The 19,853-nt window shown below is 40.4% G+C and overlaps 1 protein-coding gene across 1 annotated transcript in view; it reads right to left on the bottom strand.

The window, feature by feature from the left end:
- Positions 1 to 19,853, bottom strand: part of ITGA2 (integrin subunit alpha 2) — a 659,006-nt gene that overhangs the window by 248,477 nt on the left and 390,676 nt on the right. Inside the window, exons 14-16 of the mRNA XM_069627259.1 lie at positions 17,926 to 18,129; positions 9,826 to 9,956; positions 828 to 967 (exon numbers count right to left, since the gene is read on the bottom strand). Coding sequence (XP_069483360.1) covers positions 828 to 967; positions 9,826 to 9,956; positions 17,926 to 18,129 — 475 coding nt within the window. The remainder of the gene's footprint in view (positions 1 to 827; positions 968 to 9,825; positions 9,957 to 17,925; positions 18,130 to 19,853) is intronic.

The following is a 19,853-nucleotide window of genomic DNA, read 5'->3' as shown; positions in this document are numbered from 1 at the left end:
TAGCATCCTTACCAGCTCTAATGCATGGACATTGACCATTGCCCTCCTAGAAGGCTCTCACTTTGGATCAGGACATCTAGCCTGGGCAGCGGTCACCACATGTGTGGGCTCCAACACTTCAATAGAACCAGACCTCTAGACTCAACTATACTTCATTGTAACAGTGAGGCCAATATTCATATGCCCACTACACTGAAAAAGGGACCTATTTAATTATTTGTAGTTATCACAGTAAAACCAGAGACACTTATGGCCACCGGCAAGCACGGGTTCAAGTATGGACAGTATGCACAATAACGGCAGATTCCATGCTAGAGGCAGCATATGTGTTTGCTTTTGCAGTGCAGTGTTGTTGATGCTTCTGTAATAAATCACTACTCGGCTCAACCACATCATTTTTATGGTGCAATGACTTTGTATGAATTTTGACTTTGTCAGGCATAGGGCTTGGAGGTGGTGATGGGGAGGGTCATGTTAGAAATTGAGTTATATAAGTATTGATGCAATCATGGCGGGCCTGAAAAATAAAGTGCTGTATCATTACATGAATATCAAGAGGACACACTTCAGGATTATTTTGTCTACTGGTTTACCACATTTTAGGCAACACTAACAATAGGCCATTTTGCGTACACTTTGTTAACACATATTCAGATACGTATATGGAACGAGCAACACGTGATAAATCAATGGCTCATAGAGTTAACAGTCCAGGCTTGCTATTCCTTCCTTTCTACCATAAAATGTTGGCATGTCAATGCATTGTAAAAACGGGTATTAAACTACAGCATTCAATATATTGTTCTGAACATGTGTCATTGTCTTACCAACTTGATTTCTGGCGCCTGCCGGTCTAAACTGGGCCTTGAGGCAGATCACCACTGTCACCTCTGCATTTTTGTTGAATAGAATGATTTTATCAGGTCTGAACACTGCAGTTACAGCCACATCAGCAACACTCAGCGACCTAAAACACATGAACAAATGGCGGGTGTTACTGGGGGTGGGGTAGAGAAATTAGAATGGTTAATGGTGGAGTAATCGCAAGTTGCCATATTAACCAATAGGGCTATACTTTGGCCAACAACGTAACATTTTGTTTTGTTTGTGGAGATCATTTACCCGTTACATTTGAAAGCAGTTGAGATGGAGATGTAAATGTATCAAGACCATCACTCCCATGAGTGTTAGATTATACCAAAGATACTGCAAAATGACTTCCAAGCGGCAACTTGAGAGTAATAGAGTAACCTGTTACTTTGATTTGTTATTCTGCTGCCCCATAGCTCAAGGCTATGCTCGGCTATGCTCGCTGCAACACAAGTCACACCTCTGCCACTCTACCAGCTCTCTTAGTCCCACCCCCTCTTTAACTTTACTACCTCCCTCCTCTCCAATTGTTTAGATTCAGGGTACAATTAGGAACTAAAAAAGCAATCTAGCCTACTTAACACAGCTTGGGGATGTTTCCATTTGCTCTAATCCTAACTCCTTTCCTTTCTCCTAGATCCAAATTCCCTTATTCCTTCAGAGCAATTTGAAAAAGACTTTGGGTTGTGTGAACCTTGGTGTCAGATCTCTGAGATTGGTAGAACACACTGCATTAGGGGATATAGGCACTTTTACATGGAATCTAGATCTTCAGAGATGGTGGCTACTCATTGCGGGTAAGAGCAAAAGCTAAGTATGGCTTGTTATCACTGTTAGTATTCCACCATTTTGTAATGAGGTGTACAATCTCTGCAGTAAGGATTCATGCCTGTGAGGTGGGTTTAGGCACTCAGGAATGTGGATACATCATGCTAATGTGGGATCTCTTCTGTCTAAGGTTTGGACTTTAGTACACTGGGTGGACTTCAAGATCTCGGGAAGATGGTTGTTATTTTTGTATGTTACATTGCTATACATTGAGTTATATTTATGTAGGACTCCTAAGAACGTGAGAAAGAGTGAAGGGGGACATTGAAGAAAGTCCTAGTGGGGAAAAGGAGGGAAGAAATAAGGACACAGCATAATAAAATGGCTTGTGCTCTTCCCCTGCACTGCCTCTGTAGACAGATTGTTTCATTAAGTTTGTCCAAATACTTGAAGAGTCCAGCATGTCAGGGGACAAGTTAGCCATTAGGGAAACAATTTAGTCATAGTGTTATTAAGGGAGTACTCCACTACCCCAGCACATATAATATGCAATATATGTGTGTGACAAATTGATTTCTGCTCTGCAGGAGTTCAAAGATGAGTAGTGGCTAGACTGCCTACTCAGCCATCACACTTGTACAAAGTAACAATGATCCCGTAAAACAATCAGAGCTCAGATATATATCTCCTTCACCTTTTGTGGTAATGTGGGCCACGGTAAGGCTATACACTTAGATGAAGTGTGAATATGAGAGCACAAAGTATGAAAATAAATGAATGTCCAATCAAGTTTTTATCAAATATACACTTTAAGTACACAATTCAGTTGTAAAATATTCTATCACAATCACTATAAAAAAACACTCATGTAAAGGAAGTCAAAGACATGCAAGCTGTAATGATGGAAGCATTCTAGGTACTTAGCATGGTGGAAAAACAGGAGGAATTGCAAAAAGGAGTTAAAAAAATATATGTCTTAAAGTAAAAGGATGAAACATTGACTTAACCAGTCTCTAGGGCCACAAAAGGTGGACCTGAGGGACATTTTCACTCTAGAGATCCGGACTCCAGTTTTAGGCGGTTCAACAGTGTCAAGCCAGGCTTTGAGGTGCTGTAAAAGCAGCTTGAACCAGGTTCAGGTGCAGCGAGTCCTACTGGACAAAGCAGCAATCTGGTGTTGGAGTTTGAAGTGTGTGCCGTTAAAAAAGGCTCACCAGGATCAGTTTGAATGTTGAGTTGGGTAAACATTGGTTCAGGTCAGCTTGTGACGTGGTACTTCAGCGGTTTGAATTAAGGTCTGGTGGTTCAGAGCTGGGTCCCTGATGGTCCAATCTGATGTTCGAGCAGTGGCAGCTTAAAGTCATGCTTAGAGGCAAGCTGCTTGTTCGAGTGGAACAGGTGAAGTGCCCTATCTGGTACGATGCAGTGGAAAACTGGTTCAAAAGTGCCACAGCATGAGTTTGAATGTTGATAGAGTGACAAAGCGGAGCTGGCAGTTCAAGTGGTTCAACGGGTGTCGAACAGGGTTTGCAGATGGCTCAAAGTGGTTTTATGGTGAAAAACAGGGATCCTGTATTTACAGTCTCTCAGGGTGCTTTGAGTCCTAATCCAGGGGCTCAAGGAAAAGATATGAGGCCTCATTACGACCCTGGCGCTAAGTGTTTAAAGGCGCCGTAAAAGGCTGCAGTGCCGTTAAACACTTAGCACCTTACTACGAGGTCCCATTGCGGGACCCGACCTTAATGGCTGGTCTACACCAGCCGTTAAAGTAGGGATCCGCAAAGGGACATTGGTGCTATGTATGGTACCGCAATTTGCGGTACCGTACTTAGCGCCTTCCCCATTCCCATAGAGACCTATGGGGCGAAAATGGGAATGGGGAGGGCCATGGTTCAATGGAGAATTACCGCCCTGCCAACCTTGGAATGGGGTGGTAATTCCCGATTGAACCATGGCGGACCCGTTACAACACCGGCACCAACCATGGTGCTAATAGCGCCATGGTTTAGCGCAGGTGTTGTAATGAGGCCCATGGTCCTTGCATTGTTCTCTTTCTCCCATCAAGGGGAGGCTGGCTAAAGCCTGCACGTGCCCTTGACCTCCAGTGGGGTTGGTGTAGGTGGCAGAGAGGCAGTTCTTCCTCTGGTAATATGTGTTTGAGAAATATGTCTGTAGTAAGTCTGCGCCAAAGTTAATAAATCCTTATGATCAGTGATAAATAAACAAAATGTAGTTTATTGTTAAATTACTTAATTTGTTTAGGTCATAGTGTATGTTCCCAAGCCAACATCATCCAGTTGGAGCCATGTGCTTATTTTTCTCCAGAACCCGGGCTTTGTCAAGGCACAATGTTAAGCATACATTTCCAAAATCAAGCATCTTATACAATTTCAGAATCTTAGTATCATAGATAATATGAGCAGCCAGAAAAATAATTTCTATCACAATACTTGTAACCTTCTGTTAGCTGTTTACACATCGAATCATTGTTTCCTCACAATAATCTAGTGTTCACAACTCTTTATTTGTATACATTATCTTTTGCAATGATACATTCACTGGGGGCTATTGTCCATAGTTCATAGATAATCTGTAAGTAAATTGGGGAGAGAGAACAGAGAGAAAGAACAATGAATGGAGGCTTAGGGACGGTATTGTTTCAAGCTTGTATAGGGTTATTCTGTTTACACTACATTATTAGTTGGGGTGGTCAAGTAATCATCTTTCCTTTGAATTTTCTGTCGATTAGTTGTTAATTGCATGTCCCATGACATAAAAAATAGTAGTACCCTATCTTCATATTCTTACAGCATGAGCATCTTAGTACATTAATGGTTCTACGGATCAATGTAAAGAGGGTCATATCAATTGGTCTTTACCTAATGTTATACTCTTCTATTAATATGTATACTTCCATTGTAATGAAACGGTCAAGCTACCTCAAAAATGATTGTTCACTGTTCCATTACATTTCCAACATTTGTATTTCCCAATCTTCAACACCTGTAGTTTAGGAAGTGTGGTTTTAGAATTCTATTCTAGGTCTTCAGTATGCATGTTTCCATTATAATCAAGTGGCAAGGTACCTCTTATAATTATACTTGTGAGATGAATAAATAATGGTTGTTCACTGTTTCATTACAGTTGCATCATTCTAATGCTCTATCTTTCAAACCTGTAGTTTCGAAAGTGTGGTTTTAGATTCTATAATACAAAATAATGTATCTCAATGTCATCCTCTACTCGAGTGTGGATACTTTATAATAATGTATGGTGAGGTTGAAAGTACGTTGTTAGGTTCAGTGATCCACTCTCATTTCTTTATTCAAAATTCTATATTCTTTATGGACTTTCCAAAGTCTATTGGATAATTATCCTGAAAAGCATAATAATAATTCAAGGCTTGTTCTTTACATATTTAAGCAAAATATGAGCAGTATCACTTCTAATGTACTTTTTTCCTGGAAGATTCATTTTAGCATCTAGTTCGTAGGTTTATTTTGGGATGGCGGTGGTCCGCGTGTGTGTACCAATGCAGACATCTTGAAATGTGTAATATATGTGATTTGTGTGATGTCACATGCACGGAATCGTTGTCAAACGTCATCAAACTACAAAGAACGTGCATCATGGTAATACAAGTTGGCCGTTATCATATTTAACTCAGATTATGGATTTATTTTATCTAGCTATATATGTTAATACAAATAAAAAGTCATTATTGGCCTGTAAAGTTCCGATATCAACATACATTCAAATTCTAAAAGATGATTGCACTTGCCACGTGATATATTAATTGTCATGTCTAATATAATTTGATTCCATAGTGGCACGTATAGATTTTCAAAATGGAGGTTTCCCTTGTTCAGTGTGCTAACTGCAGTCTTGTGTATGTCAAGTACACCACTGATGTGCCCCAGGAGTGGGTACAGGGCAGAACCTGGCTCTGCCTTGGAGCACCTGTAATCACCTCAATAGCTGAGGGCCCAAATGCTCCAGATTCTTTCTTTAGTCCTAGAAGGTCTGAAAAAGAATCAAACAAGGGTTGGGAAACCCCCTCTTAATACGCAAAATACGCCACAGGATTGGAAGAATAAAGGTTTGTTTTAATGGGTCCAAAATCTTAGCTATTGTGACAAGTGGTCTTTACCTGTTTGAATCATATACAAAGTGCTTTGTGCTAAAGAAGTGTAGAAAACAGAAAGGAATGAGAGTTACAGAAAAACGTGTGCTGAGCTTGCTCTGACTAACCTGCCCTCTTTTCAGAGGCATAGCATCAAAGGCCATTTGGTTTGCAACTCAGTGAGGCTAGTCCTTTTGATTACGGTATGCTTTGAATTCCTTTTCCAGGACAACTCCTGCTGAGCGCTCTCCTCCTAAAGAGAGGTGTAACCCGACTTCACAAATGATCAATATAGAGGCAACTCCTACTGGCTACTATCCTGATGTGTGCAGCAGAGACTGACAGTCTAGAGCGAATAAATGCATCATATACTTCCTTGGCCTGGACTCACAATCTTCACATGAATATGATACAGATTAGAGGTGGCTTTAATAATTATGTGATTAACAAATAGCGCCATGACTACTACCTCCATTCTCGGAATGAGGGCCATTGTCCCTGTACAAGCCGAGCAAGATGAGCAAGCCAAGCATGACGAACCAAAATTAGCACTAAAGGAAAATACTGGTGCCTTATGATATGATCTGATATTTTGTTTTCATCGCGCTCTGAAACACTTGTGTACGAGCGTGATACAAATAAAATATCATATCATATCATAAGGCACCAGTATTTTCCTTTAGTGCTAATCTTGGTTCATTGTGGTTTATCCAAGTCAGTTCAAAGATTGAGCTGTTTTCTGAATGTCAAGTGGTTCCCTATCATGCGAAGCTGCCTCGGTAGGAAGAGACATTGTTTGGCAGCCAATAAGAAGAATAAGTATCCACCTTGCCATTGCCTGTTGAATATTGAACCAGGAATGGAGCGATGTTACTAGTCCTTAGTGTCCTAGAAGGCGCGTAGTTAGGAAAGAGAGTAATTAATTTATTTATTTATTTATTCAGATTTGTAGAGCGTGCAGCAGCACGGGGGCATCGTGGTGCTTGTTACAGACAATTCTTAGTTACAGGTAAATGAACATTCACAGTTTACAGTATGGTTGCTTTTGTTACAGACAGTTTATAGTTACAGTTGATTAAGACAGTTGCAATTTACAGTGCTGAAAGTGAGGTTTTGAGTTTTCTCCGGAAAGCAAGGAATGAGTTTTGTGCTCTAATGTCTGTGGGTTGTGCGATTCAGGATTTGGTGCCAATGTAAGGGAAACCTAGCCAGCTAGCTTTGGCTCTATTGATTCGTGGGATGATTCATTGTAGAGCTGCTCCTTTTATCCTAATCTATCACAGTCTTTTTACAATAATCTTCAGGCTAAGGATATCAAAAGCTGCTCAGAAGTCTAGAAGAATGGGTGTACTCCCAGGGTTTTCATCTGTGTTATACCTAAATGTGTCCCAGAGTTGATTTTGTACCCACTTTGGTACAAAGCCATGGTGTTTCTCATAGATTCACTGTATTTGCACATTCTCAATACTTCTCTGATAAGTGAAGGTTTGGACCTGGGGCGGTAGTTTAGAGTTATCTGGTTACAGTGTTGGCTTTTTGAAGACAGCCTGACGTACGTCACAAGTGATGGGACACTCTTGCTAGTGATTGAGTGATTAAGAAAGAATAATAATACAGGTGTCAGTTCCAGATGTTTGTTAGGGTTGTGAATAGATTAAGGGGGTGCATGGATCTTTGAGAGATCCTGTTTTGTTGCAGGTATCAATGATAGCAAGTAGGTCCTCTAGGGAGGCAAGAGGAGAAGTGGTTGATTTAGGAGTTGAGGCCTCCTTGGTAGGTTTGGGTTCCTTTATCCAGGTGTTCTTGAATTTGTAGGATGTTTTTGCTGATGTGTGCCGCAATCTGGTCACATAGTTCTCGTGTCCAAATTGGGTTTGAGTTGTAAGCTGCCGTGTCTTTGAATTGTTGAGTGTTCGAGAATATTACCTTTTGCCTGTATTGTTCAAATTCTAAGCATAGGTAATTGCAGAGTTTCTTGAATGTGATGACTTCGGCCCTGTAGAAATAAATCTGTTTTATGGAAAGTTGCTTTTCCTCCAGCTTTTCTCCAATTTATTATTGTCTTTATTCGATTGTCTTTATTCATGCTGTTTAATATTGGAGTATAACATTTAGAAAAGGTCTTCAGTGACTTAACAAAAGGTTTGTTCAGTGTGATGCTAGCCAAGGTAGAGTTAATCCAGTTATGAAGGTTGTGGAGTTTCTGGATCCAATGTAATGATAATTTCTGCGGTTCAAGTCTTTCCAATCGAGTACTGAATAATACTTTGTTCAAGGATCTAGTCAAGGTCGTGCATCCTGTGGGAGATTACACGATTGGCAGGGACTCTGCGAAGATCGTGAAAGGAATGCATAGGTGGTCTCCCAAGGAAGTTGGACTGGAGAGCAAACCATGACCATGTTCTCATTAAAGAAAATGCCATCTAACACAGGACCACCTACGTGGGTGAAACACCTAATCTTTTGTTAGAGATATATTGAAATGAGATTGGCTGTGAGGGATCTCATGTTGGGGTTGTCTTCTTTCTCAAGCCACATATTGATATTTCTGTCAGATGTGCATAACCCATGAATAGGGTTACATCCACATGTGTGAGTTTTTCTGTGAATATTGGACTGTAGGATTGTGTTTTGACTATGAGGAGGAAGCTTATGGAGAAGATAATTGCAAGCAATTCCCATTCCCAGTTGGATGTTGTTACCGGAGAGCATTGAGACTTTGATAGAGTCTCTGTGGACTAGTGCTATTCCTATTCCTCTCCAATCGACACATTTTGCTAATTTGATCTTGTAGACTGGGAAGATAATATTATGGATGACTGCTGATTAACCATTACAGATCCAGGTATCCATGATACACAATAGATCGCTTTGGTCCAATGAGAGGAGGTTGAATATGTCACCAATGTGCTTAGAATTTCCTGTGCATTGATCAAGAAGCATCTGTTGCTGATCATCCCATGTCAGGAACTGGCAGTGGAATGAGTGTCTATGAGTCATTCATTGTTGTTTTTTTTGCCTTCCCAGATTTTCAGGTTAAGGCTTCAGATTGATAGAGGTTGACAATGTTCTTCCTGGGATCTGAGTCATCACCCTGCCATCCTTGTTGGGTGTCGGGTTAGAGTTGTGTCCGGTTTCTCCATGTACTGTTTCTGACTATGGTCTGGTGCGATGATCATAGTATCTGGTTTCAGGTGGATACTTCGGAAGGCAGTTGATTGTGAAGATTGTCTTTTTTTCAGAGGAGTGGAAGTAAAATTCCTATGGGTCTTTGGATGGCTGGTCTAAAAGTATTTTTAGATTGGTTTGAGGCTTCTATCACCTTGCTTATTCTTTCTTCCACCTGATTATGCTGTTTTTGCTCTTTCTTGGCATAGTATCTTGATAACGTAACTTGCCATCTTACCATGTGATTCATAGTGGACTGCATTATTTGATGGTGCAAATGTAGGTGGGTTAGAGGAAGGGAGAGAAGGTGAGGGAGAGGAAGGCATGATGCTAATCTTCCTGTTTAGTTTTAGTGGAACTAGACTATGAGCAAGTTAATTAGTGCAATTGCCTTGAAGATGAGCAGTGAAATCATTCTAGAGGTTCACTAATATGAGAGGTTCAGTTAAAAGTCTGGGCAAAGTCAGCACATAGTCATTTTTGCAGTACAAAATGACTTTTCCCGGACAAAATACACTTTGCACAGTTCCATGAGTCAGGGTTTGTGTCAGCAGTGCAAAGTCACATTTCAGCAGTGCAAATTCACTTTGAACCAGGCAAATATTCCATTAATCGGGCCCATAATGCCTTCCCAACAATACTTAGCTTCTTCTTCTATTATTCCGAACACATTTCTTTCTGATTGTGTTGCAGCAAGAATCCTCCTTGTTGCTAAAGCTGGTTTGTGATTTGGGGTTGAGGGGAAATGATCAATAAAAGAAGGAAAGCTGTTTGATAAAGAATAGTTCTTTCCCTATAAGCGCCGGATGTTAATGTGACAGTTTTCAATGTGAACATATTCTTAAAAAACCTCTCATTGCCCTATAATACATTGCAAAATGGAAGCACAGACTTACCAGAGTTGAATCACTTTTCCGTAGGCGCCAACAGATACATCAGTAATGGAATCACTGTTCAAGTCTCTGTGGCCATCCAGCGATCTTCCAAAAAACTGGAGACGCTGATTGAACATGGATCCTTGGATTCTCTATGTAAGAGGGATTGACAGTTTTGATGCATTTGGACAATTCATCCTCATCGGATTTACTCATGGTACACATCTTCAACGTCACAAAATTCCTCAGTAAACAAAAACTATAAGATATAATGGACCTGATTCATGGAATTTTTGACTTCGCACTGCTGAAAATTGACTTTGTACTGCTGACATGAACCCTGATTCATCGAACTGTGCAAAGTGTATGTTTGCAGTGCAAAATCAGTGCAAAATAATGTTTGCAGTACAATAGGACTTTGCACTGACATTGCACTGCAAAAATTCACTTTGCACAGTTCCATGAATCAGGGTTTGTGTCGTCAGTCCATAGTCACTTTTGAGCAGTGCAAAGTCACTTCGAACTGTGCAAAAAATTCCATGAATCGGGTAAATATATATACATATCTAAAAAAGTCTGCTTGAGCAAGGCAGTAAATATTCAAAAACCTTTAATACTGCATGATCCAACAATGGGGAAGCTTTAAATATCCTCAGAGAATGCCTAATTCAATTTATAACGATAAAGGGAGTCATCCAGGACAGTGTGATCTTCTTAATATAGCACGTAGGCAATAAACAAATACGAAAGCATGATAGGGGACAGTCAGTCTTCACATAATTCATCCAAGTAAATACATTAGAAGTGGCCTACCCCTCCAAACATAGTCATGAAGGTGATTGTCACACAATCCTTCCTGGCACATCAGTCCTCCTATACAGTCCACACTAATGCAAAAGCCAAAATGTGCATAAAGAACAATGTAAACTTTGCCCTGTAACACAGTACAGAAATTTTGTGCAACTCTTGTATGACCCGACACTACTATTTAGCATTAGATCGCTGCATTGCCCATATGGGAAATTTGAAACACCTGAAGAAAACATAGATGCAATTAGAAACGCGTGAAGGCACATATGACGTATAAAGTTAAACTACAGAATGTCAAGCCAAAGCCCTAATACTATTGAGTAAGAAAAACAACCAACTGCTGTAACATTTTGACCAAGTTGTTGTCAAAATAACCTATTTGCAGACACACAATTCCCATGTAAGTACCCAGGGGATAGGGGCATGCATTGCAAGATGGGCATACACAAAGAATGCACTCGCAATCTTTCAAGGAAGCATCAAGTGGTGAATGAAATCCACGACAGCTGTATATATCCATAGAAATCAAAAATCTCAATTTGGCCCATCATCATGCCATATCTCTACCACAAAGACCTATTTCAGGAGATAAATGAATCAGAGGAACACCCTGCAATGGTCTAGAAGATTGCATGATCTCATGCAAGGGATCGCACAAACTTGCACAACTTTGTTGATGCCAGCATGCATAGGACCACAACAAGACACAGTGATTTTCACACGTTTAAAACCATACTTTAATCATAGTCACAGGTCATATGACAGAGCTACACTGTCCTTAAGAAATGAAGCAGGAGACGGACAGAATATTCTACCACAGTGCTAGACAGCAATTGAAAATGAAGACTTGTGGTGATGATGTGTCGATTAATTATTGCTTGAATTTACTTATGTTAGTTTTGATTAGCCAATTACCTTTTATTTCATGCTTATCTGGTGTTATCATTTCATCTCAACCTCTGAACTATTTTATTCTATTTATTTACTTCGCAATTGAGGGGGAACATATGGGTGGCTAAGTTAATCAATTCAGGTTTCATTTAAATCTTCAAAAGCTTTCCACAGATCCAATGTGGAAATGAGTGGAAGCTTTACTGTTGTTAGTGATATTGATCTATTTCCTGATTAATAAATATCTATATTCATTTGAACTGTGTAGTCTATTGGTGAATATGTGACTTCTATTTGCATGCATGGGGTTTGTCTATGTATGGAATTTACAAAGTACCAACCGAGTTCAGAATTGATGAATTGCTGTACGTAGGGGAAGCACCTAGGGCAGGGGTCTGCAACCTTTGACTCTGGTAACTATAACTCCCATGATCAATCAACGACTATACTGGCTAAGGTTGATGGGAGTTGTAATCTGAAACATCTGGAGAGCTATATTTTGCAGATCCCTGACCTAGGGAGGGACAGGGTATCAGAGGTTGCTAGGATCAATTGGGGGGTCTTGGGCGTCAAAGGAGCTCCAGAGGAGGAGAAGTAGAGCTGAGTGTAGCAATCAACCATTGGTGAGATGTTCTCTGAAGAGTAGGGTCCTCAGGTCGTTCCTGGAGTATAGAATCAATGGTGCCTGTCTGATCTTTCTCAGTATCTTGTCCCATAGACAAGGTGAATAGCAGGACCAGACATTCATCCTAATCTTTCCCACCTGCAGATATTTCTACTCTGGAATAGAACACAGTGTCCTATGACAAAGGACAACCCCTGTCACCTGCACACCATCGAATGTTGAAAACAACCAGACACTGAATACATTCAATGATGCATATGTATTGGCAATTTACTGGAAACAGAAGTGAACATCTTTCAAAAAGAATCCTTAAAAAAATGTAATTGAATGAAGCTTCAAGTGTATCATAATAATTATTTTTAGGACACTTCATTCTGTTAAAAGGGGTCCAGCGGATTTAAGTTTGAGGCTACCACCATAGCCTCTAACACTAGCAAAGCTATTTTCATAGCCCGCAGTAAAATAAAAATGGTAGATACCACTGCCACCAGCCAAATATTAAAGAAAGGGGAACTAAATAATGTTCCATGAGAAACAGACAAACAGGGATAACTATTATCCCGTTCCAGTACTCTATGGAAGATAGTTTGTATTGGGTCTGTGAATTTAAAAACACTAGTAAAAGTCAATGGCAACTTTACATGCTCTGGGAGACAGTAGTCAGTCTCAGAAAATGGAGGTTAAAGTGGGAAGTCTAAAAAGACAACCCTGTGTCACTTCACTTAAGCTGCTGTGTGACACACAGTAAAAAGATGATGCCTATGGAGTAGGTGAGTCTCCACAGTCTATGAACACAAAAATGTGAAACACACAGAAAAACACATGTAAGAGTGAGGAAAGAAGGCTCACACTCTTACCAGGTGAAAAAAAAATCCTAGAAATCCAGCAAAGCTGCTGAGGGACTCAGTAGGTAAGGGAAATTAGTCATTCTGGAGAATTCTCCCTAGCAATTGTTAGTGCATATTTTGTGCCAGAGTTGCTTTCATTCTCCTCTCTCCTGCACCCTGAATATTTCCACAACATAGTGTCCATACATTTTAGTTTACATTGCAGTGTGCTCCTCCACAACTTTCTATTGTTCTTACTACTCTGCACATGTCTACGCTGCTGGTGGTGTGAAGGCCTTCGTTGATGGTGAACCTCGTGGCAATATAGAGTGTTTTGTTACTGCTTTGTAGGTGATGCAGGCTGTCATGCAAATTGTGCATATTTGAAGAGGTAGCTAGTGCAGCTCCTTGTGGATGGGAATGATGTGCATGAATTCTCTTAGTCCTGGGGTGATGGGTGCAGTGAGTAGGGCGTTTATATCATCAAAGCGGGAGATTACAGGACTTGAATGGCTGATCTGAAACATAGGGCACAATTAGTTATTTGTAGAGGAGCTCAAACTGCTGCAACTCTCTTTGGGTATTCTCGGAGAAACATGTTTTGAAAGAGAGGTGACAGGTCAATATTAAAGACAAAAGATTTTACACTGGGTGGGAGGTGAGGGGTGCATCTTTTATGCTTTATTTCCCTAAGCCTAGTCTGGACTTGGATCTGGTTGGTTGGAGTTCCTAGGAGAATAATGTTTGATCCTTGTTGGATTAAGCTCAAAGAAGGGGCTTGAAATCCGGTTTTGGATGAAAGACATACAGCTCATGAGTGAGTTGATATTGTTCATATATTTGATCTATAGGTAGAACTGCATGTTATCTTCATATTGGTGTATCTTTAAGCAGGGGTGTTGCTAGCTCTGGAAAGGATTGGGGGCTAGGCTAATGTTGGGACTGTCGGGACTCGGGGCTAGCTAGTCTTTTGGTTGTATCCCCTGAGTTTCTATCCGGGGCTACAGCCAAAAGACCTGGGGCTATAGCCCCCTTAGCCACCCCCTAGCAACGCCTCTGTCTTTAAGTCACTGTTGGCAAGAACTTCCCCCACATGTTCCTTTTAGAATTTGAAGATGTCAGGGGATAGAATGGAGCTTTGTTTAACTTTGAACGCATGGGTGGTGCTGGGATCTGATAGGATTCAAGTGAGTGAGATAGTGTCTCATAAGGTGAAAGGAAATCCCAATGCTTTATGGGCTATGCCTCCATAATAATTTGCTCTCCTCCATCTTCAATGGGGTAATGTACAGCAAGTTAGGCTTCCCTAGGCTTTTTAACGCTTTCCCATTTAACAGCAGTGTCCAACTGTGACATTGATTTTATTTAAAGTTAACGAAAGTTTGGTTTAACAACAACAATTTTTTTTCTTCTCGTATTTCAGCAATGTGGCACTACAAGTCGTGGGCGATTTGACCACTTGACCAAAGGCAATATTAAAAATGAGGGTAGGAAATGAGAACAGGACGTTTTTCATTTTTTGCAAAAAGATCATTAGATCAGTGATGCCTCGAATGTCAGGGGAGAGCAATGTTTAATGGCATGAATGGAAGATGCTTGGCCCAAACCACAGGCACGTTGGAACTGATGGATATAAAGACAACCATCTGATTTTAGGGCCCATAAAGAAATATATCTCTTAATGCAATTACTGATATATAATGGACAACATCCGTTAAACAATGTATGCGCTAATATGAGAAGCTTCAATGAGATGCTGGCCTGGGCTGGAAGCCAATGCAATTTCCTTCAGTCAAGAATAATGCAGAGATGACAGGGAATATTGGTGATAATACGAACTGCAGAACCTTTGAGCAACTGCAGGGAATATGAAAGTGAAACAGCATGTAGGGTTTTATAGTAATCGAGTTCACAGCCTGCAATAGCTCTAGCAATGGCGTTACAGTGTGACTCTGATAAGCGTGGTCACAGTGGTAATAACTAACAGAGCAGGTTTTAGCATTTGTCTGGGGAATCATAGACAGAGTAGAATTACATATGACTCATAAAAATCTCAAATTTTTATTTTTTCTTCAAAGTAATTACTTAGTATTCCAGTTGATCCTCAACACATGTTTCGATATATAAAAAATAGCTCATCAGGAGGCAATGAATAAGGTTTTACATATTTTCCTCCATTTGTGGCTTAGTTAAATAATGATAATGTTAGCTTGGACTAATTAAGTTCTTATACGTCAAAATTGTAAATGTAAAAAGTAGTACAAATTGTTGTAATACCATCTTCGTGAGAATGTGTTCATCTTAATTTTGCTTTTTTTACATTGATGTTATTAAATCATTTTGTACTACTATTTATTGTTGAGGATCAACTTGAATACTAAGGAATAACTGAGGATAAATTGGAATATTAAGGATCACTGTAATAAAAGACTATACATCTCACATTGATAAAAAGAAAGGATCAACTGAAATATTAAGAAACTACAGTAATGGAAGAATATACACCTGATACTGTAAAGGAGAGGAACATTTGAAATATCAAGAAACCACTGTAATTAAAGATTGTTGAATAGCAAAGAAGATTGAAAGATTAATTAATATACATTCAAAAACAGCATGGACTAAGGAACAAACCAATAACTTTAATTAAGCAAAAGATCCTACACATATGTTCTTAATCATATGTAAAGAAAAATATGTTTTCCTTGTTTCTTCCCCCAATCAAAACAACACATTTATCAAAAGATGTGGATAAGGTGTTTCGCAGGAAGTATCCACATTGAAAGTAATTTTCTATTTTTGGGGGGTATTCTGGCATGGAACCCCAGTGGAATGATATACAGCATTCATATTTGTAAATTTGAGTGGAATGCACTAGATAATATGTTACCCTGCTCAAAAAACCCTCAGTTATTATTACCCAACTTATGATTACTTAAGTTACCAATGTCAGAAAGATGATGGTCTGAATTGGCCCTGTTCCGGGAATAGAGCTTCAGACTGCAGCCTGGCCCCATGTGTGAGGAGAGCACTAAACTCACAAGCTAGCCTTCTGGAAATGGGATTCTTTTCACTCATGTACGGGGAGACTTGTTTGCCACTACCTCATATGTAAGACAGGGGATCTATGTGATTATCCTGAAGGCCAACTACTGTAATCACGGGTTAATGGACCCCAATTTACCGAATCCCATCCACTTCCCTTCCGTCTTTGCAGAATCAATTTAAGCGATTTGGATTGTTACCTTTTGCCTAACTCCTGTGGCCTCCCAGGGTGGCTCTGCCCCCTTCCGTCCCTCTGATTCCATCCCTGCTGCAGCCCATCCCTTACATTCTACCCCTCCCAACTTTTATCTTTGTGCTCACCTGTGCCACCAAACCTGCCTCACCTCACCCCATCATCTCCTTACTTCCTCTTCCACACTGCCCAGTTCCTCTTGTTCTACATGTCTCACACCCACAGCCATAGAATACACACCACGCTTTCCTGGAATATACATTCTGAAAACACAGGCGTGTCAGAGGGCCGGCCTTCCTGTCACTCATATTCAGCAAATATGGATTTGATGATTGAGTCTTCACCGAATATGATTATAACTGATGCAGGACATCCCAAACGCAATGCAAGCCTGAGGAGGCAGCGGGTGCAGCTCCCTGAGGATGGGAGTTATGTGTTTGAATATCTCAAAGCTGTCAGCTGTGGCACCCTGGATGGTTTTCAGCAGATAGAGGGTGGGCGTTGGGGCACTGTGTGGATGGCGTTGACACCATTGAGATGGCACAGAATGAGTGCTTGAATGACAGTTGTAAAGTCAAAGGCAAGGATGAGGACTTGAAATTGAAAAGAGTGGGCTATGTAGAACAGGATAATTTTTTAGTACAGTATTGATATAATAAAAAGTAGCATCAAATTAAACATACATATGGAGTATTAGAGGATGTGTTCATGTACCATGTGAGGAAGCATTGAAACAGATCAGATAGCGAATATAAAAAGATCATTTTGCGTTTTATTTGGGAATAGAGTCTTGATAGTTAGCCATACATAATTCCAATCTTTGTATATGGCAGATGTTGTCCCACTCCCCTCCCTTTCAGTCCTGTTCTCGTGTTTGTACCGTGTCTATGTTCCTCTGTTCGTCCTGGAATACCATCATTGGTATGTACTTTGCAAATTTTATGGATTATGCACCTCTTCATGTGTTTATTCATCATTTATTGATGCTAATACATCCATGTTACTTTTTCTCACTAATAGTTTTTTCCGCATTGGCTTACTATACTGATTGGTTTGTATTTCTTTTTCTCATTTGTATCACCATGTCCTCATAGATTTCTGCATTGGTATTCATTGTACTTCTGTTATAGTTCTAATAAAAATGTATTAAACAAAAAAAAAAAAGAGTGGGCTAGTACCGGGTCGTTTGTGATTTCTTGGAGATGATAGACTTCAAGTGTGCATCAACCTTAATGGTGAATAAGTGAGTCCTGGAGCTATGTGGGAGATGGGAAAATCCATCAACCTTTATTTCTTACAGCCAGTTTTGGATTTTCATGTGCTTTGTTTTTCCGCGTGTGCTTGTACCCTTTTAAATACCAATGAATACGTCAGTAATAACCAATAATATGTGTCTACATGCCCTGAATTGAACAACGGAATATAGTGTTACTTTGAAATGGATTTGAGTTTGTATCCACTGCTGTCCATGAAATTGTGTTTAAACTGACCTATACATTGAAACAAACCTGTTTGCAATAACCAATGCACCATCTGTCAGTATGCTGCACTCTGAATGTCTCGTGGCTTTAAGCATTTACAGTGTCATTTATTAAAAGTGCATTTAGGTTTATTGTCCATAATCTAGAAAGAAATCAGTACTTTGATCATTTACGTATGTATTGATCTATTGTTCTATTGTTCTACATAAAGACCATAACAGGTAGCAAGCACATTGCAATGTATTGTACCTGTGAATACTTGTTCCTTATTGTCCTTTTGTGTCCATTGTAAATGTAAACAGCCCCATTGTTTTGGTCCTCCAAAGGTGCACCAACTATAACATCATTGTAGCCATCCATATCAACGTCTGAGAGCTCTGCAATGGCAGATCCAAATCGAGTGTTGTCCAAACTCTCGGGACCCTCAAGGAGCTCACGCTGATCCAAAATTCCCTTCATTAAAACAAAGTAAAAGTTAAATGGCTGAAAAAAGTATATAGAGTTTGCATAGTATTGCTGAAATTGACAAATTGACACATTGAACAAGTCAAATATATTAACAAAAGACTCATTCAGAGATTGGAATAATTGCAGACCTGGCAAAGCGTTTCTAGAGGAGAAATCGCTGCTTTTGTTCATTGTATGCAAGCAGGGAGCGCCACAGTCTCTCTCTCCCTCACTCCCTCTCTCACTCACTCCCTCTCTCTCTCTCTCTATCTCTCTCTCTCTTTCCCTTTCACTTTCTTTCTCACACTTGCATTAAAGACATTCTGAGCATCATAGACTGTGTCATAGTATTCTATGACTGCACGAGCCAGACACAATCCATTAAAGTGAACATCAGAGAGGGAGATAGTCAGGATGCAATACAGTGCAGAAATGTTGGCCTGCCATGGCTCTTCCCCACCCTGTTCATGTCCTCTGGTTTTGGCCATTACAGGAATGTTTCTGCATTCACTCCATGCATGCAGAGAAAGGTCCAATATTCTTGTAGTACCAGCTTGAGTGCGGCAAGTGGGACTTGAAGAATCAGGAGCAGCAGCTATCACCCAGGAGAGAGAGATTTGAACTGGACTGCTCCCCTGTAGATGGAGTCAACCCTGATTTGGATATAGTTGGTTCCTTACAGTAATGGCACAGGCCAGCTCAGACATAAAAGGATGAATGATTCCTGGAAGAATTTCCATTGGTTGAGAAATATTGGCTGCTGCATCCACAGCACAGAGCAGACAGGAGCCAGAGAGTGTCTTGACTGCCTTGCTTACATTGGTCGATTGGTTCCAGGGACTCCTAGGTATCGGTATGATACATACTCTCACTGCCCATGCCCGCACTCTAACAGCTCATGCTTAAGGTTTCAGAATGCTGCTGATGGGCAGCTGTGAGACCCAGCCATGAAAGGATGAAGCGACAGGAGTGCATTAAGTTCAGCAGCTATCTTAAAATCCAACTGCGTGCCGAGGACCCTTCATCCTAATGGTAGCAAGATGCATCTAGCAGGTGAAGTAGGGAAAGTCCCCAGGAAAATAAGTGAGGAATGGGAGTCCAGAACAAGAAGACCTGCTACTCTACCTGAATGGGAAGACTGCAGCAATACAGTGCATGCAGATGGCTCAATCCTATGGGAATTATATATATCGGTTACTTAACATAGTGCCAGACAAACAGTTTCAAATTGCATATCTGGTGCTTTGGAAAGTTGTGGTGGTTATACCTGAGTGTTATCCAAGAGTGTTATCCAGTGCTTAGTGCTGGAAATAATAAAGAGTAGGTGAACCCAAGGTCTAGTGCAAGGGAGAGGATGAGCAGCTGACAGGGATGGGATAGGTAGATTTGAGGCTGTCTGCTTCTCATATTGAAGATAGTAGGGCAACTGTAATCGTTACATGACATCCTGTGTGAAAGGACATGCCACTCACACCAGAGAGAGTGGCATGAAAGGAAAGGGGCAAATAATCGGCCTTTCTCAGGAAAGCGCATAGAAGGTAGCATCAGAAACAGGGATGTGAGAGCAGTATTACACATAATGCAAGCACAAGGCTTTCTCCCACTCTCAGATCAGGAAATTGCTGGCATGCAAGTAGCTAGATTTTCCAGGAGATTTAAAGACTTGGAGTAGGTATGAGAATCAATGATGCACAAGATCGCATTCACATGCTTCACAGAAAGGTCAAGGA

The sequence above is a fragment of the Ambystoma mexicanum genome, chromosome 6p (genome assembly GCF_040938575.1).
Source record: "Ambystoma mexicanum isolate Mex_15411 chromosome 6p, UKY_AmexF1_1, whole genome shotgun sequence".
Classification (NCBI taxonomy): Eukaryota; Metazoa; Chordata; class Amphibia; order Caudata; family Ambystomatidae; genus Ambystoma; species Ambystoma mexicanum.
Note: the sequence above shows the minus strand (reverse complement) of the source record. Positions and strands in the feature narration are given on the sequence as shown.